The sequence below is a fragment of the Oncorhynchus nerka genome, unplaced genomic scaffold (assembly GCF_034236695.1).
Source record: "Oncorhynchus nerka isolate Pitt River unplaced genomic scaffold, Oner_Uvic_2.0 unplaced_scaffold_835, whole genome shotgun sequence".
NCBI classification, from domain to species: Eukaryota; Metazoa; Chordata; class Actinopteri; order Salmoniformes; family Salmonidae; genus Oncorhynchus; species Oncorhynchus nerka.
Genome location: NW_027040436.1, coordinates 166,411 through 192,102, shown reverse-complemented (window position 1 = coordinate 192,102; position 25,692 = coordinate 166,411). Strand labels below are relative to the sequence as shown.

At 43.8% G+C, this 25,692-nt stretch overlaps 1 protein-coding gene and 1 long non-coding RNA gene across 2 annotated transcripts; one reads left to right on the top strand and one right to left on the bottom strand.

Annotated features, from left to right (window-relative positions):
• The first annotated feature begins 872 nt into the window (after positions 1-872).
• Positions 873-23,681, top strand: LOC135571039 (NADH dehydrogenase [ubiquinone] flavoprotein 2, mitochondrial-like). The gene is made up of 8 exons (XM_065016852.1): positions 873-911; positions 1,436-1,498; positions 8,240-8,302; positions 8,554-8,670; positions 11,509-11,677; positions 16,561-16,670; positions 21,254-21,330; positions 23,481-23,681. The coding sequence occupies exons 1-8, from the start codon at positions 873-875 to the stop codon at positions 23,572-23,574; spliced, it is 732 nt and encodes a 243-aa protein (XP_064872924.1). The 3' UTR covers positions 23,575-23,681.
• Positions 4,498-25,278, bottom strand: LOC135571040 (uncharacterized). The gene is made up of 2 exons (XR_010463629.1): positions 25,203-25,278; positions 4,498-5,237 (listed from the first exon to the last, which is right to left on the bottom strand). It is a non-coding gene; the product is annotated as an uncharacterized LOC135571040 (long non-coding RNA).
• Positions 25,279-25,692: the final 414 nt, after the last annotated feature.

Below are 25,692 nucleotides of genomic sequence, written 5' to 3'. Positions count from 1 at the left end.
GAGGTAATCTGATACACAATATCCACAGGAAATGCTATCAATCCGACCTTCAGTATGCTGGTCTGTTCATCGGTTTTTATTTCCGTTTTTTATTTTCAATACTGATGCAATTCGCATGTGACAAACACTTGCACAATATGGCTGAGACTAATCTAACCACAGACCGAAAGGCAAACAATTCCTGCTGATTGCGAGGAAACGTGCTTTGGTTACATTCTGGCAATTGTTTACATATTGTGCATCACATCAGGAGATTGAAAATACAATCAACAGAACCTACCTGCGAGCGCAGAAAGGTAGGCAAACAACACTTTCATGTGGACACCCTATCTCCTTATCTCCACCTCCTGTCATCAGAAGACCTACAGCACGTACAATTCTGCATGCATATCATTGTATTCCGACATTCTGGCTTGTAGAGACAATCAGGCCCTTTTGTAGGGCGACTTCGGGTCAGAATGAAAATACACGATGAAACGGGGAGGGGCCTAACTTCATTTGTCCAATAGAAACTCTTGTTTTAACGTTCCACCACCGTCAATGTCACCATAAAAAGAAAAAAAGACGCTCATATTGGCTGAACAATGGAGTAGTACAGAAAGATACACACGTCCATGCAAATACTGACCGTTAAATAGCCTAATAATCGTAGCGCGTGATCGTTCACATAAATGGAGATACATTTTGGACAGAGAAAACAAAGTTGTAATAATTTCTGATCATGTTTGATCTGTGGTCGATTAGTTTCACTTCAGAAGTAAACACGTTGCGTAAAGCCAGACCCTCTCAATCGAGACGACCGTAAATCGATGTCAGCCTTTGCTGTCGTCCAATAAGTGTTGTATCAACGGGACAAAAACTACGCTGTCAAGATGTTTTTAACTTCTGTTCGATCTGTTGTATCGCAAACGGTATGGTTATAACAATGTACTCGGGTTATACTAACATTGTCAGTCTTATGATCATTACGTTTTATGAGAATTGAATGAAATATGTTGCATGACACTGACAAGGGCAAGCGGCTAGCTAGCGGAATGGCTAGCTAACTAGCTGCTAGTTACACCAGCCAATGTTACACTGTTTTAGAGTCATGATTTAGTCAAATATTAATATGAACAATAATGTTGATTGAACGATTGTGAAATATATCTTTGTCCTTGTCAGTTCGCTAGCTAGTGCTTCCTGACTCATTAACCGAGTTAGCTAGCGTAAAAGAGCCTTATAGTTTGCTGGCTAGTTTGCTTCACGGCTACCGCCACAACTTTTAATCGTTTTGGAATCACAATGGTCATAATTATAACTGGTGCCTCATACTGCCAAATTGTCCTGTTGGTATTGAAGTCTTTAATAAATTCGTTTTGGGTTGGTATTGCATAGAATCAAACCTTATTCACACATTAACATCCTTCTTTTTCTGTCAATGTTCCATCTTCAGTCCAGGCAGGTCAGGAGTCTGCACCAGTCCGCTGCCAGAGCTGGAGCTGGGGGCATCTTTGTGGTGAGTGCAGCTGTGTAGGATCTCTAACCTCGCTGATTTCTTACTGTACTATATCCTTAATGTGACTAGCCTCAGAAGCCCAGGCTTCTACCTACCAAGACGAGATTGGGAAGTATGGCCACACAAGGCTAGTCTGGGTACCAGTCTCTTTTAGTTAACATTCCACTCCTTGCCATTCCCTGTCATTTGCCAAAGAGACTGGCGTTGGGCAATCTTAACGTTCAATAATGCAGACGTGTTTACGGCACAGTTGTTGATTGCTAGTTGGAAACAACATGAATATTTTCCATGACAACATTATGCAAATTTGGTTGCAACATAGAATTTAATTTAAGAATAACAACAAACAATAATGGTATGATCTGCTGCGACAATTCCACCAGAAGGCAGTGTCAATACTCATGTTGTTCAATGTGGCTAGAGAGAGAAATCATCATATGGAAAATATTAGCTGTACAAGAATGCAATTGAGCTCCGTTTACTTCGGTTGAAGTAAAGTAAATGAAGGAAAAGAAACAGGAAACAGGAAGTAAGCACACGTCATTCCTCACATACATGGCCTTCAGAAAGTATTCACACCCTTGACTTTTCAGCATTTTGTTATATTACAGCCTGAATTTAAAACTGATTTAAGATTTGTTTTGGTTACTTGGCCCACTACACACAATATCGCAACATGTCAAAGTGAATTGTTTTTAGATATTAGTTTTTAAATAGTTTTATACAAATTAATTATATGAAAACTGAAATGTCTTGAGTCAATAAGTATTCAACCCTTTTGTTTGTGTGCAATAAAGTCACATACTAAGTTGCATGGATTCACTCTGTGTGCAGTACGTCACATACTAAGTTGCATGGATTCACTCTGTGTGCAATAAGTCACATACTAAGTTGCATGGATTCACTCTGTGTGCAATAAGTCACATAATAAGTTGCATGGATTCACTCTGTGTGCATTGCAATAATGTTGTTTAACAAGATTTTTGAATGACTACCTCATCTCTGTACCCACACACAAATTATCTGTCAGGTCCCTCAGTCAAGCAGTGAATTTCAAACACAGATACACCACAAAGACCAGGAGGTTTTCAATGCCTCACAAAGAACAACAACTATTGGTAAAATAAAAGAGGACATAAAATATCCCTTTGGGTATGGTGTAGTTATTCATTACACTTTGGATGGTGTATCAATACACCCAGTCCCTACAAAGATATAGGCGTCCTTCCTAACTCAGTTGCCGTAGAGGAAGGAAACCACTTGTCCTGAATACATGTTATGTTTGGGTCAAATCCAATACAACACATTAGAGTACCACTCTGCATATTTTCAAGCATAGTGGTGGCTGCATCATGTTATGGGCATGCTTGTAATCAGTAAGGACTGGGATGGTTTTCAGGATCATTTTTTTTTCCTTCATGGAGCTAAGCACAGGCAAAGTCCTAGAGGTAACCCTGGTTCAGTCTGCTTTCCACCAGACACTGGGAGATAAATTCACCTTTCTGCAGGACAATAACCAAAACACAAGGCCAAATCTACACTGCAGTTGCTTACCAAGAAGACACAGAATATTCCTGAGTGGCCTAGTTACAGTTTCGACCTAAATCTGCTTCAAAATCTATGGCAAGACCTAAAAATGGTTCTTAGCCAACCAATTTGACAGAGCTTGAAGAATTTTGAAAATAATAAATGGGCAAATGTTGTACAATCCAGGTGTGAAATCTCTTAGAGACTTACCCAGAAAGACTCATAGCTGTAATCGCTGCTATGGGTGCTTCTATGAATTATTGACTCGGGTGTGAGTACTTGTGTAAATATGAGAGTGCATTCGTGAAGTATCCAGATCCCTTCACTTTATCCACATTTTGTTACATTACAGCCTTATTCTAAAATGGATTAAATACTTTCCCCCTCACACAATACCCCGCAATGACAAAGCAAAACAGACATTTTTACAAATGTATAAAAACAGAAAGACCCTTTTACTTGAAATTGAGCTCAGGTGCATCGTGTTTCCATTGATCATCCTGATATGTTTCTACAACTGGACTGGATTCCACCATCAATTCAATTGATTGGACATGATTTGGAAAGGCACAGTGTAGAAGCAGAAACAAAGCATAAAGAGCTCAGAGACAGGATTGTCCCAAAAAATTTTTATATATATATTTTTAATAATATATTTTTTCTGTGGTATCCATCGCTACAACTCCCATACGGGCTCGGGAGAGACGAAGGTCAAAGCCTTCGTCTCAACCAAGCCGCACTGCTTCACAGCGCATCCAAGCCAGCCGCACCAATGTGTCGGAGGAAACACCGTGCTTGGTTAGCGTGCACTGCGCCAGCCCGCCACAGGAGTCGCTGGTGCGCGATTAGACAAAGATATCCCTACCGCCAAACCCTCCCTAACCCGGATGACGCTAAAGCCAATTGTGCGTCGCGGCCGCCTGCGACAGAGCCTGGGCGCGAACCCAGAGTCTCTGGTTGCACAGCTAGCACTGCGATGCAGCGCCCTAGACCACTGCGCCACCCGGGAGGACCTCGGATTGTGTTGATTTTATTTCACTTTATTTAACCAGGTAGGCCAGTTGAGAACTGCGACCTGGCCAAGATAAAAAAAACAAAAGCAGTGCGACAAAAACAACAACAGAGTTACACAATATAAAAATCAACGTACAGTGTGAAGTAAGGAGGTAAGGCAATAAATAGTAGCAAAGTAATTACAATTTAGCAGATTAACACTGGAGTGATAGATGTGAAGAAGATGAATGCGCAAGTAGAGACACAAAGGAGCAAGAGGGTAAGTAATAATATGGGGATGAGGTAGTTGGGTGTGCTATTTACAGATTGGCTGTTTACAGGTACAGTGATCGGTAAGCTGCTCTGACAGCTGATGCTTAAAGTTAGAGAGGGAGATATAAGTCTCCAGCTTCAGTGATTTTTGCAATTAGTTCCAGTCATTGGCAGCAGAGAACTAGAAGGAAAGGCGTCAAAGGAATCAAATCAAATCAAATTTATTTATAAAGCCCTTCGTACATCAGCTGATATCTCAAAGTGCTGTACAGAAACCCAGCCTAAAACCCCAAACAGCAAGCAATGCAGGTGTAAAAGCACAGTGGCTAGGAAAACTCCCTAGAAAGGCCAAAACCTAGGAAGAAACCTAGAGAGGAACCAGGCTATGTGGGGTGGCCAGTCCTCTTCTGGCTGTGCCGGGTAGAGATTATAACAGAACATGGCCAAGATGTTCAAATGTTCATAAATGACCAGCATGGTCGAATAATAATAAGGCAGAACAGTTGAAACTGGAGCAGCAGCACAGTCAGGTGGACTGGGGACAGCAAGGAGTCATCATGTCAGGTAGTCCTGGGGCACGGTCCTAGGGCTCAGGTCCTCCGAGAGAGAGAAAGAAAGAGAGAATTAGAGAGAGCATATGTGGGGTGGCCAGTCCTCTTCTGGCTGTGCTCGGTGGAGATTATAACAGAACGTGGCCAAGATGTTCAAATGTTCATAAATGACCAGCATGGTCGAATAATAGTAAGGCAGAACAGTTGAAACTGGAGCAGCAGCATGGCCAGGTGGACTGGGGACAGCAAGGAGTCATCATGTCAGGTAGTCCTGGGACATGGTCCTAGGGGCCCAGGCCAGTTGAAACTGGAGCAGCAGCATGGCCAGGTGGACTGGGGACAGCAAGGAGTCATCATGTCAGGTAGTCCTGGGGCATGGTCCTAGGGCTCAGGTCCTCCGAGAGAGAGAAGGAGAGAATTAAAGAACGCACACTTAGATTCACACAGGACACCGAATAGGACAGGAGAAGTACTCCAGATATAACAAACTGACCCTAGCCCCGACACAAACTACTGTAGCATAAATACTGGAGGCTGAGACAGGAGGGGTCAGGAGACACTGTGGCCCCATCCGAGGACACCCCCGGACAGGGCCAAACAGGAAGGATATAACCCCACCCACTTTGCCAAAGCACAGCCCCCACACCACTAGAGGGATATCTTCAACCACCAACTTACCATCCTGAGACAAGGCCGAGTATAGCCCACAAAGATCTCCGCCACGGCACAACCCAAGGGGGGGGCGCCAACCCAGGAAGTGTTGGCTTTGGGGATGACCCGTGAAATATACCTGCATGTGCTACTGGTGGGTGTTGCTATAGTGATCAGTGAGCTGAGATAAGGCGGGGCTTTACCTAGCAAAGACTTAGATGACCTAGAGCCAGTGGGTTTGGCAACGAATATGTAGTCAGGGCCAACCAACGAGAGCATACAGGTTGCAGTGGTGGGTGGTATATGGGGCTTTGGTGACAAAACGGATGGCACTGTGATAGACTACATCCAGTTTTCTGAGTAGAGTGTTGGAGGCTATTTTGTAAATGACATCGCCGAAGTCATGGATCGGTAGGATAGCCTGTTTTACGAGGGTATGTTTGGCAGCATGAGTGAAGGAGACATTGTTGTGAAATAGGAAGCCAATTCTAGATTTAATTTTGGATTGGAGATGTTTGATGTGAGTCTGGAAGGAGAGTTTACAGTCTAACCAGACACCTAGGTATTTGTAGTTGTCCACATATTCTAGGTCAGAACTGTCCAGAGTAGGGGTCGGCCGATTTAATTAGGGCCGATTTCAAGTTTTCATAACAATCGGAAATCGGTATTTTTGACCGACTTTTTATTTAATTTTTACACCTTTATTTAACTAGGTAAGTCAGATAAGAACACATTCTTATTTTCAATGACGGCCTAGGAACAGTGGGTTAAATACCTCGTTCAGGGGCAGAACAACAGATTTGAACCTTGTCAGCTCGTAGATTCAATCTTGCAACCTTACAGTTAACTAGTCCAACAGATAGTGAGTCCTCCAGATCAGAGGCAGTAGGGATGACCAGGGATGTTCTCTGTTTAGTGAGTCCTCCAGATCAGAGGCAGTAGGGATGACCAGGGATGTTCTCTGTTTAGTGAGTCCTCCAGATCAGAGGCAGTAGGGATGACCAGGGATGTTCTCTGTTTAGTGAGTCCTCCAGATCAGAGGCAGTAGGGATGACCAGGGATGTTCTCTGTTTAGTGAGTCCTCCAGATCAGAGGCAGTAGGGATGACCAGGGATGTTCTCTGTTTAGTGAGTCCTCCAGATCAGAGGCAGTAGGTATGACCAGGGATGTTCTCTGTTTAATGAGTCCTCCAGATCAGAGGCAGTAGGGATGACCAGGGATGTTCTCTTGATAAGTGTGTGAATTTTGACTATTTTCCTGAATGTGACTATTTTCCTGTCCTGCTAAGCATTCAAAATGTAATGTACTTTTTGGTGTCAAGGAAAATGTATGGAGTAAAAAGTACATTATTTTCTTACGGAATGAAGTGAAGTAGAAGTAGTCAAATATAAATAGTAATGTACAGATAACCCCCCCCCCCAAAAAAACGTCTTAAGTGAGAAATACTTTAAAGTACTACTTAAGTACTTTACACCACTGGCTAACAAAAGACTATGATGTGACTAACACTAAGAACCTTAAGTCAATATCTCCAACAACAAGGCCATGGCTTGTTTTGTACATGTTCACTGTTGTTAAGGTCTGGCCCTACTCAACTATATGAACCAGCCTTTCATACGCATTGTATCATGCAACTAGGTCTGGCCCTACTCAACTATATGAACCAGCCTTTCATATCATGCAACTACTGTAAGATGTTATAAAATAAAAATATATATCTGAATATATATTGCAATACTCCACTGTATATACAAATATATATATTGCAATACTCTACTGTATATACACAAATATATATTGCAATACTCTACTGTATATACACAAATATATATTGCAATACTCTACTGTATATACACAAATATATATAGCGATACTCCACTGTATATACAAATATATATTGCAATACTCTACTGTATATACAAAAAAAACTCTCCCTGTCACTAGATGTCATGTGTTAGTGGTTACTGTTGAAACAACAGCACATGGTTGTTGCTTCTACTCAGGTGATGGAAATATGGCATGGTAACAGTCCCTTGGCATAGAGACATGTTGACATGGTAACAGTCCCTTGGCATAGAGACATGGTAACAGTCCCTTGGCATAGAGACATGGTAACAGTCCCTTGGCATAGAGACATGTTGACATGGTAACAGTCCCTTGGCATAGAGACATGTTGACATGGTAACAGTCCCTTGGCATAGCAACCATAGCTTGTGCATGTTTACGATGACCATTTTAACCAGATAACACCAGGATAGGACTGTTCACAAGGGGGCAGTGGTACATTTCCTGTAGTGCCAATATGGCTGCGTTTACACAAGGTGTGTAATTCAGAGACTCCTCCCCCCCTCACTAATTGGTGTTTTTGACCAATCACATCAGTATTTTGTACAAAATTGTTTTCGGAGCTGATCTAATTGGTCAAAAGACCAATTAGTGAGAGAAAAAACATATCAGAATTGGTCTGCCTGTGAACTCGGCTTATGTTGTTGGATACAGCACTCATATTGGTGTAGATAAAAAGGCTTTATCTCAACCACCTTGGGCTTTCCTCTCCCCATAGTGATCTATGGGGAAGATGGTCCTTTCCTGACGAGTTGGTAGCTTTACTAATTTAACATTTTGAACTAATACAACATTGTTTTTAGTTTTGGCAGGTACTGGTAGGATTTCTGTAAAACTGACTTCAATATAATGATTAATAATGAATTAATGATTTAATCTGCTTGTTTTCTTTCCACTGCAGCACAGAGACACACCTGACAACAACCCAGATACTCCATTTGAGTTCACTGTGGACAACCTGAAGGTGAGTGGACGATGTCAAGAACATTATTATTTAAAGAAATGACTGCAAATCAAGACTAAAACAACAACTATTAAAACACCGGTTTATTACAATGTAAATCGCATCAATTTCACAACTTTTAACTTTAAAAAAAAAAAATGTTTTTTTTTTTTTTATGAAAGGAAGCTTTCATAAAACAATCACATGTTCTGTTCTTATCAACAAACCACATCATATAAGCGTCACTAATGAAAGCCGTTTGTTGTTTTAAGAGGATTGATGCTATCATTAGTATGTACCCAGAGGGCCACAAGCAGGCCGCCACCATCCCCGTGTTGGACCTGGCTCAGAGACAGCATGGATGGCCCCCCATCCCAGCCATGAACAAGGTAAATCAATCAATCAATATCCCCATCTCAGCCATGAACAATATGCCGACTGAGGTCATCTGTTTGCTTCAGAATAGAGTATGTTAATCTGGTTTGCTTTTGTGGCAACAGATTTTTTTAAATAGGCATAATCAGAATGAATGAGTGGTGTGCTGATGTAGATTTGTTCAACCACAGAGGGGGCGGGATCAGTAAGGACGAGCCATTTAGAAACCAGACCAGGGGCGGGATCAGTAAGGACGAGCCATTTAGAAACCAGACCAGGGGCGGGATCAGTAGGGACGAGCCATTTAGAAACCAGACCAGGGGCGGGATCAGTAAGGGAGCCATTTAGAAACCAGACCAGGGCGGGATCAGTAGGGACGAGCCATTTAGAAACCAGACCAGGGCGGGATCAGTAGGGACGAGCCATTTAGAAACCAGACCAGGGGCGGGATCAGTAAGGACGAGCCATTTAGAAACCAGACCAGGGGCGGGATCAGTAAGGACGAGCCATTTAGAAACCAGACCAGGGGCGGGATCAGTAAGGACGAGCCATTTAGAAACCAGACCAGGGGCGGGATCAGTAGGGACGAGCCATTTAGAAACCAGACCAGGGGCGGGATCAGTAAGGACGAGCCATTTAGAAACCAGACCAGGGGCGGGATCAGTAGGGACGAGCCATTTAGAAACCAGACCAGGGGCGGGATCAGTAGGGACGAGCCATTTAGAAACCAGACCAGGGGCGGGATCAGTAGGGACGAGCCATTTAGAAACCAGACCAGGGGCGGGATCAGTAGGGACGAGCCATTTAGAAACCAGACCAGGGGCGGGATCAGTAGGGACGAGCCATTTAGAAACCAGACCAGGGCTTGATCAGTAAGGACGAGCCATTTAGAAACCAGACCAGGGCGTGTTCAGTAAGGACGAGCCATTTAGAAACCAGACCAGGGGCGTGATCAGTAAGGACGAGCCATTTAGAAACCAGACCAGGGGCGTGATCAGTAAGGACGAGCCATTTAGAAACCAGACCAGGGGCGGGATCAGTAAGGACGAGCCATTTAGAAACCAGACCAGGGGCGGGATCAGTAAGGACGAGCCATTTAGAAACCAGACCAGGGGCGTGTTCAGTAAGGACGAGCCATTTAGAAACCAGACCAGGGGCGTGTTCAGTAAGGACGAGCCATTTAGAAACCAGACCAGGGCGTGATCAGTAAGGACGAGCCATTTAGAAACCAGACCAGGGGCGGGATCAGTAAGGACGAGCCATTTAGAAACCAGACCAGGGCGGGATCAGTAAGGACGAGCCATTTAGAAACCAGACCAGGGGCGGGATCAGTAGGGACGAGCCATTTAGAAACCAGACCAGGGGCTTGATCAGTAGGGACGAGCCATTTAGAAACCAGACCAGGGGCGGGATCAGTAGGGACGAGCCATTTAGAAACCAGACCAGGGGCGGGATCAGTAGGGACGAGCCATTTAGAAACCAGACCAGGGGCGGGATCAGTAGGGACGAGCCATTTAGAAACCAGACCAGGGGCTTGATCAGTAAGGACGAGCCATTTAGAAACCAGACCAGGGGCGTGTTCAGTAAGGACGAGCCATTTAGAAACCAGACCAGGGGCGTGTTCAGTAAGGACGAGCCATTTAGAAACCAGACCAGGGGCGTGATCAGTAAGGACGAGCCATTTAGAAACCAGACCAGGGCGTGATCAGTAAGGACGAGCCATTTAGAAACCAGACCAGGGGCGGGATCAGTAAGGACGAGCCATTTAGAAACCAGACCAGGGGCGGGATCAGTAAGGACGAGCCATTTAGAAACCAGACCAGGGGCGGGATCAGTAAGGACGAGCCATTTAGAAACCAGACCAGGGGCGTGTTCAGTAAGGACGAGCCATTTAGAAACCAGACCAGGGCGTGTTCAGTAAGGACGAGCCATTTAGAAACCAGACCAGGGCGTGATCAGTAAGGACGAGCCATTTAGAAACCAGACCAGGGGCGGATCAGTAAGGACGAGCCATTTAGAAACCAGACCAGGGGCGGGATCAGTAAGGACGAGCCATTTAGAAACCAGACCAGGGCGGGATCAGTAAGGACGAGCCATTTAGAAACCAGACCAGGGGCGTGATCAGTAAGGACGAGCCATTTAGAAACCAGACCAGGGGCGTGATCAGTAAGGACGAGCCATTTAGAAACCAGACCAGGGGCGGGATCAGTAGGGACGAGCCATTTAGAAACCAGACCAGGGGCGGGATCAGTAGGGACGAGCCATTTAGAAACCAGACCAGGGGCTTGATCAGTAGGGACGAGCCATTTAGAAACCAGACCAGGGGCTTGATCAGTAGGGACGAGCCATTTAGAAACCAGACCAGGGGCTTGATCAGTAGGGACGAGCCATTTAGAAACCAGACCAGGGGCTTGATCAGTAGGGACGAGCCATTTAGAAACCAGACCAGGGGCGGGATCAGTAAGGACGAGCCATTTAGAAACCAGACCAGGGGCTTGATCAGTAGGGACGAGCCATTTAGAAACCAGACCAGGGGCGGGATCAGAGCCATTTAGAAACCAGACCAGGGGCTTGATCAGTAGGGACGAGCCATTTAGAAACCAGACCAGGGGCGGGATCAGTAAGGACGAGCCATTTAGAAACCAGACCAGGGGCGGGATCAGTAGGGACGAGCCATTTAGAAACCAGACCAGGGGCGGGATCAGTAAGGACGAGCCATTTAGAAACCGACTCCAGCATCCATTACTGGACTGATTATACTTAAGTCAATGCTACACCTTTTTTTGTTAATGAGCCTCCATTTTATTTTTTTTTTTTATTTTTAAAACATACATTTTCCTCTCTTCTCCCAGGTGGCCGAGGTGCTTGAGGTCCCTCCGATGAGGATCTATGAGGTAGCGACGTTCTACACCATGTTCCTGAGGCAGCCGGTGGGCAAGTACCACATCCAGATCTGCACTACAACTCCCTGCATGCTTTGCGACTCCGACAGCATCCTGGAGGCCCTCCAGAACAAACTGGGTAAGAGATCGACAGGCGGACCCAGACATGAAAGGAGATCAAAGTGAAGATGGGATAAACAAATGTTGATTTTGTTATTTTTTATTATTGTCTATATGACAGATGAACATTACATTTACATTTTACATTTAAGTCATTTAGCAGACGCTCTTATCCAGAGCGACTTACAAATTGGTGCGTTCACCTTAAGACATCCAGTGGAACAGCCACTTTACAATAGTGCATCTAAATCTTTTAAGGGGGGTGAGAAGGATTACTTTATCCTATCCTAGGTATTCCTGAAAGAGGTGGGGTTTCAGGTGTCTCCGGAAGGTGGTGATTGACTCCGCTGTCCTGGCGTCGTGAGGGAGTTTGTTCCACCATTGGGGGGCCAGAGCAGCGAACAGTTTTGACTGGGCTGAGCGGGAACTGTACGTCCTCAGTGGTAGGGAGGCGAGCAGGCCAGAGGTGGATGAACGCAGTGCCCTTGTTTGGGTGTAGGGCCTGATCAGAGCCTGGAGGTACTGAGGTGCCGTTCCCCCTCACAGCTCCGTAGGCAAGCACCATGGTCTTGTAGCGGATGCGAGCTTCAACTGGAAGCCAGTGGAGAGAGCGGAGGAGCGGGGTGACGTGAGAGAACTTGGGAAGGTTGAACACCAGACGGGCTGCGGCGTTCTGGATGAGTTGTAGGGGTTTAATGGCACAGGCAGGGAGCCCAGCCAACAGCGAGTTGCAGTAATCCAGACGGGAGATGACAAGTGCCTGGATTAGGACCTGCGCTGCTTCCTGTGTGAGACAGGGTCGTACTCTGGATGTTGTAGAGCATGAACCTACAAGAACGGGCCACCGCCTTGATGTTAGTTGAGAACGACAGGGTGTTGTCCAGGATCACGCCAAGGTTCTTAGCGCTCTGGGAGGAGGACACAATGGAGTTGTCAACCGTGATGGCGAGATCATGGAATGGGCAGTCCTTCCCGGGAGGAAGAGCAGCTCCGTCTTGCCGAGGTTCAGCTTGAGGTGGTGATCCGTCATCCACACTGATATGTCTGCCAGACATGCAGAGATGCGATTCGCCACCTGGTCATCAGAAGGGGAAAGGAGAAGATTAATTGTGTGTCGTCTGCATAGCAATGATAGGAGAGACCATGTGAGGTTATGACAGAGCCAAAACATGTGTCTGTGTGGCCATTTACATTTTTATTTTATTTTTACCTCACATGGAGGAGGGGTTTTGTGATAGGCCAGTAGGAGGATGGGTTATTGGCCATTTGGTTTTGTGATAGGCCAGTAGGAGGATGGGTTATTGGCCATTTGGTTTGTGATAGGCCAGTAGGAGGATGGGTTATTGGCCATTTGGTTTGTGATAGGCCAGTAGGAGGATGGGTTATTGGCCATTTGGTTTGTGATAGGCCAGTAGGAGGATGGGTTATTGGCCATTTGGTTTGTGATAGGCCAGTAGGAGGATGGGTTATTGGCCATTTGGTTTTGTGATAGGCCAGTAGGAGGATGGGTTATTGGCCATTTGGTTTTGTGATAGGCCAGTAGGAGGATGGGTTATTGGCCATTTGGTTTGTGATAGGCCAGTAGGAGGATGGGTTATTGGCCATTTGGTTTGTGATAGGCCAGTAGGAGGATGGGTTATTGGCCATTTGGTTTGTGATAGGCCAGTAGGAGGATGGGTTATTGGCCATTTGGTTTGTGATAGGCCAGTAGGAGGATGGGTTATTGGCCATTTGGTTTGTGATAGGCCAGTAGGAGGATGGGTTATTGGCCATTTGGTTTGTGATAGGCCAGTAGGAGGATGGGTTATTGGCCATTTGGTTTGTGATAGGCCAGTAGGAGGATGGGTTATTGGCCATTTGGTTTGTGATAGGCCAGTAGGAGGATGGGTTATTGGCCATTTGGTTTGTGATAGGCCAGTAGGAGGATGGGTTATTGGCCATTTGGTTTGTGATAGGCCAGTAGGAGGATGGGTTATTGGCCATTTGGTTTGTGATAGGCCAGTAGGAGGATGGGTTATTGGCCATTTGGTTTTGTGATAGGCCAGTAGGAGGATGGGTTATTGGCCATTTGGTTTGTGATAGGCCAGTAGGAGGATGGGTTATTGGCCATTTGGTTTGTGATAGGCCAGTAGGAGGATGGGTTATTGGCCATTTGGTTTTGTGATAGGCCAGTAGGAGGATGGGTTATTGTCCATTTGGTTTGTGATAGGCCAGTAGGAGGATATTGGCCAGGTTTTGTGATAGGCCAGTAGGAGGATGGGTTATTGGCCATTTGGTTTGTGATAGGCCAGTAGGAGGATGGGTTATTGGCCATTTGGTTTGTGATAGGCCAGTAGGAGGATGGGTTATTGGTCATTTGGTTTGTGATAGGCCAGTAGGAGGATGGGTTATTGGCCATTTGGTTTTGTGATAGGCCAGTAGGAGGATGGGTTATTGTCCATTTGGTTTGTGATAGGCCAGTAGGAGGATGGGTTATTGGCCATTTGGTTTTGTGATAGGCCAGTAGGAGGAGGGTTATTGGCCATTTGGTTTGTGATAGGCCAGTAGGAGGATGGGTTATTGGCCATTTGGTTTGTGATAGGCCAGTAGGAGGATGGGTTATTGGCCATTTGGTTTTGTGATAGGCCAGTAGGAGGAGGGTTATTGTCCATTTGGTTTGTGATAGGCCAGTAGGAGATGGGTTATTGGCCATTTGGTTTGTGACCTCACATGGAGGGGTTATCCTGGCCGAATGGATAATTTCTTTCTTAATAAACTTAAACTTGATGAAAACTTGTCATTTAGATCTATGGGCTATTGACATAGTCAGTCACCTCGCTACCTTACATTTGTAAGCTATCCAAAACAACTTTGAGATGCAAGTCCGTTACATTCATTGTTTGATTGGGATAAATCCATGCATAAACGACCAAAGTCCTATTCATAGAATAGAGAGCGAAGGGAATATAGGATATGTTGTTTTTAACTGCTAGTAGACACAAGATGCACTACATGACCAAAAGTATGTGGACACCCGATTCCAAAATTCATAGGTATTAATATGGAGTTGGTCTGCCACTTTGCTGCTATAACAGCCTCCACTCTTCTGGGAAGGCTTTCCACTAGATGTTGGAACATTGCTGCTATAACAGCCTCCACTCTTCTGGGAAGGCTTTCCACTAGATGTTGGAACATTGCTGCTATAACAGCCTCCACTCTTCTGGGAAGGCTTTCCACTAGATGTTGGAACATTGCTGCTATAACAGCCTCCACTCTTCTGGGAAGGCTTTCTACTAGATGTTGGAACATTGCTGCTATAACAGCCTCCACTCTTCTGGGAAGGTTTTCCACTAGATATTGAAACATTGCTGCTATAACAGCCTCCACTCTTCTGGGAAGGTTTTCCACTAGATGTTGGAACATTGCTGTGGGGACTTGCTTCCATTCAGCCAGAAGAGCATTGGTGAGGTCAGGTACTGATGTTGGGCGATTAGACCTGGCTCACAGTTGTCGTTCTAATTCATCGCAAAGGTGTTTGTTGAGGTCAGGGCTCTGTGTTAGAAGCACAGAATCATCTAGAACGTCATTGTTATGCTGTAGAGTTCGGATTTCACTTCACTGGAACGAAGAGGCCTGAACCATGAAAACAGCCCCAGACCATTATTCCTCCTCCACCAAACTTTACAGTTGGCACTATGCATTTGGGCAGGTAGCGTTCTCCTGGCACTCGCTAAACCCAGATTCGTCCGTCGGACTGCCAGATGGTGAAGCGTGATTCATCACTCCAGAGAACGTGTTTCCACTGCTCCAGAATCCAATGGCGGCAAGATTTACTCCACTCCAGCCAACGCTTGGCATTACGCATGGTGATCTTAGGCTTGTGTGCGGCTGCTCTGCCATGGAAACCCATTTCATGAAGCTCCCGACGAACAGTTCTTGTGCTGACGTTGCTTCCAGAGGCAGTTTGGAACTCGGTAGTGAGTGTTGCAACCGGGACAGACGGATTTTATGCGCTTCAACACTTGACGGTCCCGTTCTGTGAGTTTGTGGGGTCTACCTCTTCCTGACTGAGCTGTTGTTGCTTCTCAACGCTTGCACTTCACAATAACAGCCCATACAGTTATAGCAGGGCAGAAATTTGACAAACTGACTTGTTGGAAAGGTGGCATCCTATGACGGTGCCACGTTGAAAGTCACCGAGTTCTTCAGTAAGGACCATTCTACTGTCAATGTTTGTCTATGGAGATTGCATGGCTGTGTGCTCGATTTGTATACACCTGTCGGCAACGGGTGAGGCTGAAATAGCAGAATCCACTCATTTGAAGGGGTATCCACATACTTTTGTATATATAGTGTAATTAGTGTGTCCGAAATAAGATAATGAAGAATGGGTGTAGGCTATAGTCTATAGCTGTGTGCTGTGAGACTGTTCTTCACTGCTCTACACCAGTCCAGTTCAAATAGGGTCAACCATCATCTGTCACATTACGATTTTTACCAATCGACGATGGCTGTCAATCGTCAGTAGATAGATGATGCGATTGTAATATCGCCCAACCCTAGTGTACACAACAGTAATGGATTGTTTAGAGTCGAGCATTAAGCTAGCTTCAGAGATCTAGGAGAACTAAGAATCAATTAAAATTATTTTTCACTCCTACTTAACGATGATAGCTAAACCTATACCTGTATATTTTTTTGTGAATATTAAGTAGTTTCTTTTGCAGTGTCAAGATGCTGGGTTCCAGTCGGTTTCTACTCTCTTTCCAACTCTTTATCCAATTGTCATGCAGAACATGTTTGGCTTGACAATGGCAATGTCGTTGACAAAAGCACAAACTGATCTGGGATCCGTTCACCAATCCTTCCATCAGATCAGTCTTATAAGCCGAAACATCTTCCTCCTCCTCCTCCTCCTCTCAGGCATCAAGGTAGGAGGGATGACGTCAGACAAGATGTTCTCTCTCATAGAGGTGGAGTGTCTTGGTGCCTGTGTTAACGCTCCCATGGTCCAGATCAACGACAACTACTACGTGAGTATACTGGATCTGGGAATGGCCAGGGAACCTCACCATACTTATGTGCCGATACAATATGTATTGCGATTCAATACTGTGATTTAAAAAATAAAAAAAACATTTATTGTGATTCGATGTTCCAAACAATATTGCTTACCATATGTCTGCTGCAGAGGAACAAGAGTCATGAATGAGTAAACAAGTTTTGATCAGTCATTGAAATAAAAGTACTGAAAACAAACAGGCTCCCGATTTAAAAAAAAAAAATATGGAGAACAAGTTGTGAAGGAAAAACACTGGTGCAGGTACAGCGGACTAGCACTGAGATAATACTGAGATATTCTCATGATGATACCTGCAAAAATATTAGAGTAGTTGGTCTCTTCTCTAGTTCTCCATTAGTACCGTCTGTTAGTTGGTCTCTAGTTCTCCATTAGTACCGTCTGTTAGTTGGTCTCTAGTTCTCCATTAGTACCGTCTGTTAGTTGGTCTCTAGTTCTCCATTAGTACCGTCTGTTAGTTGGTCTCTAGTTCTCCATTAGTACCGTCTGTTAGTTGGTCTCTAGTTCTCCATTAGTACCGTCTGTTAGTTGGTCTCTAGTTCTCCATTAGTACCGTCTGTTAGTTGGTCTCTAGTTCTCCATTAGTACCGTCTGTTAGTTGGTCTCTTCTCTAGTTCTCCATTAGTACCGTCTGTTAGTTGGTCTCTTCTCTAGTTCTCCATTAGTACCGTCTGTTAGTTGGTCTCTTCTCTAGTTCTCCATTAGTACCGTCTGTTAGTTGGTCTCTAGTTCTCCATTAGTACCGTCTGTTAGTTGGTCTCTAGTTCTCCATTAGTACCCTCTGTTAGTTGGTCTCTTCTCTAGTTCTCCATTAGTACCCTCTGTTAGTTGGTCTCTAGTTCTCCATTAGTACCGTCTGTTAGTTGGTCTCTAGTTCTCCATTAGTACCCTCTGTTAGTTGGTCTCTAGTTCTCCGTTAGTACCCTCTGTTAGTTGGTCTCTAGTTCTCCGTTAGTACCGTCTGTTAGTTGGTCTCTAGTTCTCCATTAGTACCGTCTGTTAGTTGGTCTCTAGTTCTCCATTAGTACCGTCTGTTAGTTGGTCTCTAGTTCTCCATTAGTACCGTCTGTTAGTTGGTCTCTAGTTCTCCATTAGTACCCTCTGTTAGTTGGTCTCTAGTTCTCCATTAGTACCGTCTGTTAGTTGGTCTCTAGTTCTCCATTAGTACCCTCTGTTAGTTGGTCTCTAGTTCTCCATTAGTACCGTCTGTTAGTTGGTCTCTAGTTCTCCATTAGTACCGTCTGTTAGTTGTTCTCTAGTTCTCCATTAGTACCGTCTGTTAGTTGGTCTCTAGTTCTCCATTAGTACCGTCTGTTAGTTGGTCTCTAGTTCTCCATTAGTACCGTCTGTTAGTTGGTCTCTAGTTCTCCATTAGTACCGTCTGTTAGTTGGTCTCTAGTTCTCCATTAGTACCGTCTGTTAGTTGGTCTCTAGTTCTCCATTAGTACCGTCTGTTAGTTGGTCTCTAGTTCTCCATTAGTACCGTCTGTTAGTTGGTCTCTAGTTCTCCATTAGTACCGTCTGTTAGTTGGTCTCTAGTTCTCCATTAGTACCGTCTGTTAGTTGGTCTCTAGTTCTCCATTAGTACCGTCTGTTAGTTGGTCTCTAGTTCTCCATTAGTACCGTCTGTTAGTTGGTCTCTAGTTCTCCATTAGTACCGTCTGTTAGTTGGTCTCTAGTTCTCCATTAGTACCGTCTGTTAGTTGGTCTCTAGTTCTCCATTAGTACCGTCTGTTAGTTGGAAACCACTAAGGCTCTCTGTAAACCACAACCCTCGTGCTGAATTAAGCAGAACTGATTGTTTTTTTGTAATTGAATAAATATAGCAATACAAATTTCACTCATTTAGGTTATCGAACTGGTTTTATGTGTCAGGGTAGTTTTACTGGGTAACTAGACTGGTTTGATGTATCAGGGTGGTTTTACTGGGTAAATAGACTGGTTTTATGTGTCAGGGTAGTTTTACTGGGTAACTAGACTGGTTTTACGATGTCAATAGTTTTACTGGGTAAATAGACTGGTTTGATGTATCAGGGTGGTTTTACTGGGTAAATAGACTGGTTTGATGTGTCAGGTGGTTTTACTGGGTAAATAGACTGGTTTGATGTGTCAGGGTGGTTTTACTGGGTAAATAGACTGGTTTGATGTATCAGGTGGTTTTACTGGGTAAATAGACTGGTTTGATGTATCAGGGTGGTTTTACTGGGTAAATAGACTGGTTTGATGTATCAGGGTGGTTTTACTGGGTAAATAGACTGGTTTTACTGGGTAAATAGACTGGTTTGATGTATCAGGGTGGTTTTACTGGGTAAATAGACTGGTTTGATGTATCAGGGTGGTTTTACTGGGTAAATAGACTGGTTTGATGTATCAGGGTGGTTTTACTGGGTAAATAGACTGGTTTGATGCATCAGGGTGGTTTTACTGGGTAAATAGACTGGTTTGATGTGTCAGGATGGTTTTACTGGGTAAATAGACTGGTTTGATGTATCCGGGTGGTTTTACTGGGTAAATAGACTGGTTTGATGTAGCAGGGTAGTTTTACTGGGTAAATAGACTGGTTTGATGTATCAGGGTGGTTTTACTGGGTAAATAGACTGGTTTTACTGGGTAAATAGACTGGTTTGATGTATCAGGCTGGTTTTACTGGGTAAATAGACTGGTTTGATGTGTCAGGATGGTTTTACTGGGTAAATAGACTGGTTTGATGTATCAGGGTGGTTTTACTGGGTAAATAGACTGGTTTGATGTATCAGGGTGGTTTTACTGGGTAAATAGACTGGTTTGATGTATCAGGGTGGTTTTACTGGGTAAATAGACTGGTTTGATGTATCAGGGTGGTTTTACTGGGTAAATAGACTGGTTTGATGTGTCAGGGTGGTTTTACTGGGTAAATAGACTGGTTTTACTGGGTAAATAGACTGGTTTGATGTATCAGGGTGGTTTTACTGGGTAAATAGACTGGTTTGATGTATCAGGGTGGTTTTACTGGGTAAATAGACTGGTTTGATGTATCAGGGTGGTTTTACTGGGTAAATAGACTGGTTTGATGTATCAGGGTGGTTTACTGGGTAAATAGACTGGTTTGATGTGTCAGGATGGTTTTACTGGGTAAATAGACTGGTTTGATGTATCAGGGTGGTTTTACTGGGTAAATAGACTGGTTTGATGTAGCAGTGGTTTTACTGCAAACAGACTAGTTTTTTTACTGGGTAAATAGACTGGTTTGATGTATCAGGGGTAGTTTTACTGGGTAAATAGACTGGTTTGATGTATCAGGGTGGTTTTACTGGGTAAATAGACTGGTTTGATGTATCAGGGTGGTTTTACTGGGTAAATAGACTGGTTTGATGTGTCAGGATGGTTTTACTGGGTAAATAGACTGGTTTGATGTATCAGGGTGGTTTTACTGGGTAAATAGACTGGTTTTACTGGGTAAATAGACTGGTTTGATGTATCCGGGTGGTTTTACTGGGTAAATAGACTGGTTTGATGTATCAGGTGGTTTTACTGGGTAAATATACTGGTTTGATGTATCAGGTGGTTTTACTGGGTAAATAGACTGGTTTGATGTATCAGGGTGGTTTTACTGGGTAAATAGACTGGTTTGATGTGTCAGGATGGTTTTACTGGGTAAATAGACTGGTTTGATGTATCAGGGTGGTTTTACTGGGTAAATAGACTGGTTTTACTGGGTAAATAGACTGGTTTGATGTATCAGGTGGTTTTACTGGGTAAATAGACTGGTTTGATGTATCAGGGTGGTTTTACTGGGTAAATAGACTGGTTTGATGTAGCAGGGTAGTTTTACTGGGTGACTGGTTTTACTGGGTAAATAGACTGGTTTGATGTGTCAGGATGGTTTACTGGGTAAATAGACTGGTTTGATGTATCAGGGTGGTTTTACTGGGTAAAATAGACTGGTTTTACTGGGTAAATAGACTGGTTTGATGTATCAGGGTGGTTTTACTGGGTAAATAGACTGGTTTTACTGGGTAAATAGACTGGTTTGATGTGTCAGGATGGTTTTACTGGGTAAATAGACTGGTTTGATGTATCAGGGTGGTTTTACTGGGTAAATAGACTGGTTTGATGTATCAGGGTGGTTTTACTGGGTAAATAGACTGGTTTGATGTATCAGGTGGTTTACTGGGTAAATAGACTGGTTTGATGTATCAGGGTGGTTTTACTGGGTAAATAGACTGGTTTTACTGGGTAAATAGACTGGTTTGATGTGTCAGGATGGTTTTACTGGGTAAATAGACTGGTTTGATGTATCAGGGTGGTTTTACTGGGTAAATAGACTGGTTTGATGTATCAGGGTGGTTTACTGGGTAAATAGACTGGTTTGATGTATCAGGGTGGTTTTACTGGGTAAATAGACTGGTTTGATGTATCAGGGTGGTTTACTGGGTAAATAGACTGGTTTGATGTGTCAGGGTGGTTTTACTGGGTAAATAGACTGGTTTGATGTATCAGGGTAGTTTCATTGTCTGAATGTGGATCTGTGATGTGTTGCTGCCCTCTGGCTTACAGGAGGACCTGAGTCCTAAAGACATTGATCAGATCATTGACGAACTGAAAGCTGGACAAGTCCCTCCTCCTGGACCCAGGTATGAATGTCTATCGCCTCATATCATATTTACGGTCCTGTGTTTTGCTCAATTGTATGCCGTAGTAAGATTTTATCATTTTATTTTAAAAACGTAAGCAATTGACTGAGGATGGTGCTAGACCATCTGACAAAGAATTTGGGAAGTTTGATGAAGACGTTTAAAAAAATATATTAAAAAAATGAATGTTTAAAAAAATCCAGGCATGTGGCATGATTGCGAGAAACACAGGCTCCTAACTCATATACAATATAACAGCATGTTGTTCAGCAGTGAACTGTGTCGAGGACATAGTACTGGACTGGTCCTAACTCATATACAATATAACAGCATGTTGTTCAGCAGTGAACTGTGTCGAGGACATAGTACTGGACTGGTGCTTTGCCTATCCATACAATGTAACAGCTCGTTGTCTATCGGTGAACTGTGAAGACTAACGTTTTGACACACACTGGTGCTTTTTACAACCGGTTGATCGTTGGATCTAGCAAAGAAATTGATAGAGATCTAAGTAAACTATTGTTTCGTGTGTGTGTGTGTGTGTTGTGTGTGTGGTGTGTGTGTGTGTCTGTGTGTGTGTGTGTGTGTGTGTGTGTGGTGCATTCAGAAAGTATTCAGACCCTTGAATTTTTTCCAACATTTTGTTACATTAGTCTTATTATAAAAATGTATTAAATTGTCCCCCCAATCAACACACAATACCCCATAATGACAAAGCAAAACACATGTTTTTAAAAATGTTAGTACATTTATTATAAATGTTTAAAAAACTGATCAATTACATAAGTATTCAGACCCTTTATTCAATATTTTGTTGAAGCACCTTTGGTAGCGATTACAGCCTCATCTTCTTGGGTATGATGCTACAAGATTGGCACACCTGTATTTGGGAGTTTCTCTCATTCTTCTCTGCAGATCCTCTCATGCTGTCAGGTTGGATGGGGAGCGTTGCTGCAGAGCTATTTTCAGGTCTCTCCAGAGATGTTTGATCGGGTTCAAGTACCAGCTCTGGCTGGGCCACTCAAGGACATTCAGAGACTTGTCCCGAAGCCACCCCTGCGTTATCGTGACTGTGTGCTTTGGGTCACTGTCCTGTTGAAAGGTGGATCTTAGCCCCAGCCTGAGGTCCTGAGCGCTCTGGAGCAGGTTTTCAGCAAGGATCTCTGTACTTTGCTCCGTTCATCTTTCCCCGATCCTGTCCCTGCTGCTGAAAAACATCCCCACAGCATGATGCTGCCACCACCCATGCTTCACCGTAGGGATGGTGCCAGGTTTCCTCCAGATGTGACGTTTGGCATTCAGGCCAAAGAGTTCAATCTTGGTTTCATCAGACCAGAGAGTCTTGTTTCTCCTGGTCTGAGTCCTTTAGGTGCCTTTTGGCAAACACCAAGCGGGCTGTCATGTGCCTTTTGGATGAAAACCTGCTCCAGAGCGCTCAGGACCTCAGACTACGGCGAACTTCCAACAGGACAAACGACCCTAAAGACACAGCCAAGATAACGCAGGAGTGTTTTCGGGACAAGTTTCTGAATGTCCTTGAGTGGCCCAGCCAGAGCCCGACATGAACCCGACGAACATCTCTGGAGAAACCTGAAAATAGCCGTGCAGCGACGCTCTCCATCCAACCTGACAGAGCTTGAGAGGATCTGCAGAGAAGAATGGGAGAAACTCCACAAATACAGGCGTGCCAGAAGCTTGTAGCCCAAGAAGACTCGAGGCTGTAATCACTGCCAAAGGTGCTTCAACGAGTAAAGGGTTCTGACTACTTATGTAAATGTGATGTTTCTATTTTTTTATAGATTGAATATATTCGCAACATTTCTAAAAAAAAAAACTACAGTTTTTCTTTGTCACTATGGGGTATTGTGTGTAGATTGGAGGGGGAAAGGATTTAATCCATTTTATAAAAGGCTGTAACTGAACAAAATGTGGGAAGAAGTCATGGGATCTGAATACTTTCTGAATGCACGTATAATTATTTTAACATTTTCCTCATTTTAACTACAAAAACAAACCTGCTGTTTTTACATTTGTTGATTTTTTTTCTTTTTTTGGGGGGTCGTTGCTGGAAATTAATATAAAGTAGAAAAAAAACGTGTTTGTTGACATTTCCTAAATGTAATAATTCTTCGTTGTTATTTATCTTCCAGGAACGGCCGTTTCTCCTGTGAGCCAGCAGGTGGACTGACATCTCTGTCTGAGCCTCCTCCTGGACCTGGTTTTGGTGTTAGAGCTGATTTATAAAACACCTGAACAACAGGACGCCCAGGCATAACTTCACTAAGGTGTTCATAAGTGTATGAACTTAATAATAATAATAATAATGTAAATAAAATGTCCATTTAATTGTGCTTTTGGTGTCTGACTGTGTCCATTTGTATTTGAGAACATTAGAAGACATATCCTTGCTATTTTCTTTGGCAATAAAGTTAAATCTCGGTTGAAAATGAGCACCTCATAGACTTACTGTGTATCTATGAACAGCACCTTATACAGTGCACTACTTTTGACCAGGGCCCATAGGATGTAGTGCACTACTTTTGACCAGGGCCCATAGGATGTAGTGCACTACTTTTTGGACCAGGGCCCATAGGATGTAGTGCACTACTTTTGACCAGGGCCCATAGGATGTAGTGCACTACTTTTGACCAGGGCCCATAGGATGTAGTGCACTACTTTTGACCAGGGCCCATAGGATGTAGTGCACTACTTTTGACCAGGGCCCATAGGATGTAGTGCACTACTTTTGACCAGGGCCCATAGGATGTAGTGCACTACTTTTGACCAGGGCCCAGGATGTAGTGCACTACTTTTGACCAGGGCCCATAGGATGTAGTGCACTACTTTTGACCAGGGCCCATAGGATGTAGTGCACTACTTTTGACCAGGGCCCATAGGGCTCTGCTACACAACTATTTTCAGGTCTCTCCAGAGATGTTCGATCGGGTTCATGTCCGGGCTCTGGCCCGGGCCACTCAAGGACACTCAGAGACTTGTCTAGTGCGCTACATAGGGAGGACGTACATCTATAAACATGGGGAGAGGGAGACCTCTGACTAGGATGTAAAGTGGAGCATTTATAATCATGTAAATTAAATACCAATTTAATTGTTCTTGGTGTTGGATTGATTCTGTGTGTCAGTTGAGGTTAAAGACTTGCTAATTATCTCTTGATAATAAATGGATACATACAGCAGTATTTACCTTAAAAATGGAGGTACCGTTCATTAGAAACAGCCGAGATTACATTCAAGGCAGATTTGACAAAAGTGAATCTCCTTTAAAAATAACCCGAGAAAGAATAGGATCAAGAATCAATCTGTCAGCTGCTACATTTCACACAGCAATTTACAACCAACTTGATTTATTTTATTGAGAGCGAAATTGAACTACTGAGTGTAAAGTAAAAAAATGAAACGTACACAAACACCGTTGTAAAATCTACATTTGCGATGCATTGCCTCTTTAAGCAGATAGCCTTGACAGATATGGTGCAATTACCCTCATGTTCAAACCATGCCAATGATAATCTAAACGTACCTAAACAAAGACTCCTATGTTTACAACCGCCTCTGTCATCTCCATTCAAGCCCGGATGCTGATTGCTCGTCGCCGTGTATAAACCACTGCCCCCCCCCATTCTGATTTTTAAGCTTGTTTTCTTCCGCAATGTAATATTCCCTACCGCGCATGCGCTTTAATAGTCATCTAATGCAAATATCACTGCGCCACAACAATCCAATGTAGCTAGAGTGATGCAACACATTTACGGAACTAGTATACAAGTCTATACATTCAGTTACAATTAAAAAAATTATTGTATTGAAACCATTTAACAAGACAGGACGTTTCCACTGCACTAGTCTGATTACCTGCTTGTGTTACTTCTTCATCCGACATGTTCGAGAACATTCCCACCGGCCGCAGAGTCAAGCGGAAAAGATGACGTCACCGGCTCTCTCTCTCTCTCTGTCTCTCTCTCTCTCTCTCCCTCTCTGTCTCTCTCCCTCCCTCTCTCTTTCTCTCTCTCTCTCTTTCTCTCTCTCTCTCCGTCTCTCTCTCTCTCTACAAATGACACACAAGGTTCAACAAGCAAAATACTCCCCATTCTCTTTGTCTCTAAACAGAATTTAAAATATATATCTATTAATATATATATATTTTTAAAAAAATACCACTATAAATATGCATGCTAGTAAATAACGATGGTGATGCCAAAGCCTTTCTATACGATTTTTTTGTGTGTGAAATGTTTTAAAATGAGGTAAATCTGTTGACATTACCCCCCCTTGGGCTAAAGTGGACCACATGACCGCTCTCCGCCAATGGGACAGACGTTTGGCATGTTTTTCTGCGTGTGGT

Bases quoted from the DNA above. Each gene is read 5' to 3' on its own strand.
- LOC135571039 (XM_065016852.1), top strand. From the start codon at position 873: ATGTTTTTAACTTCTGTTCGATCTGTTGTATCGCAAACG. The intron at 912-1,435 runs GTATGGTTATAA...TTCCATCTTCAG, and splicing joins GATCTGTTGTATCGCAAACG to TCCAGGCAGGTCAGGAGTCT. The intron at 1,499-8,239 runs GTGAGTGCAGCT...TTTCCACTGCAG, and splicing joins GAGCTGGGGGCATCTTTGTG to CACAGAGACACACCTGACAA.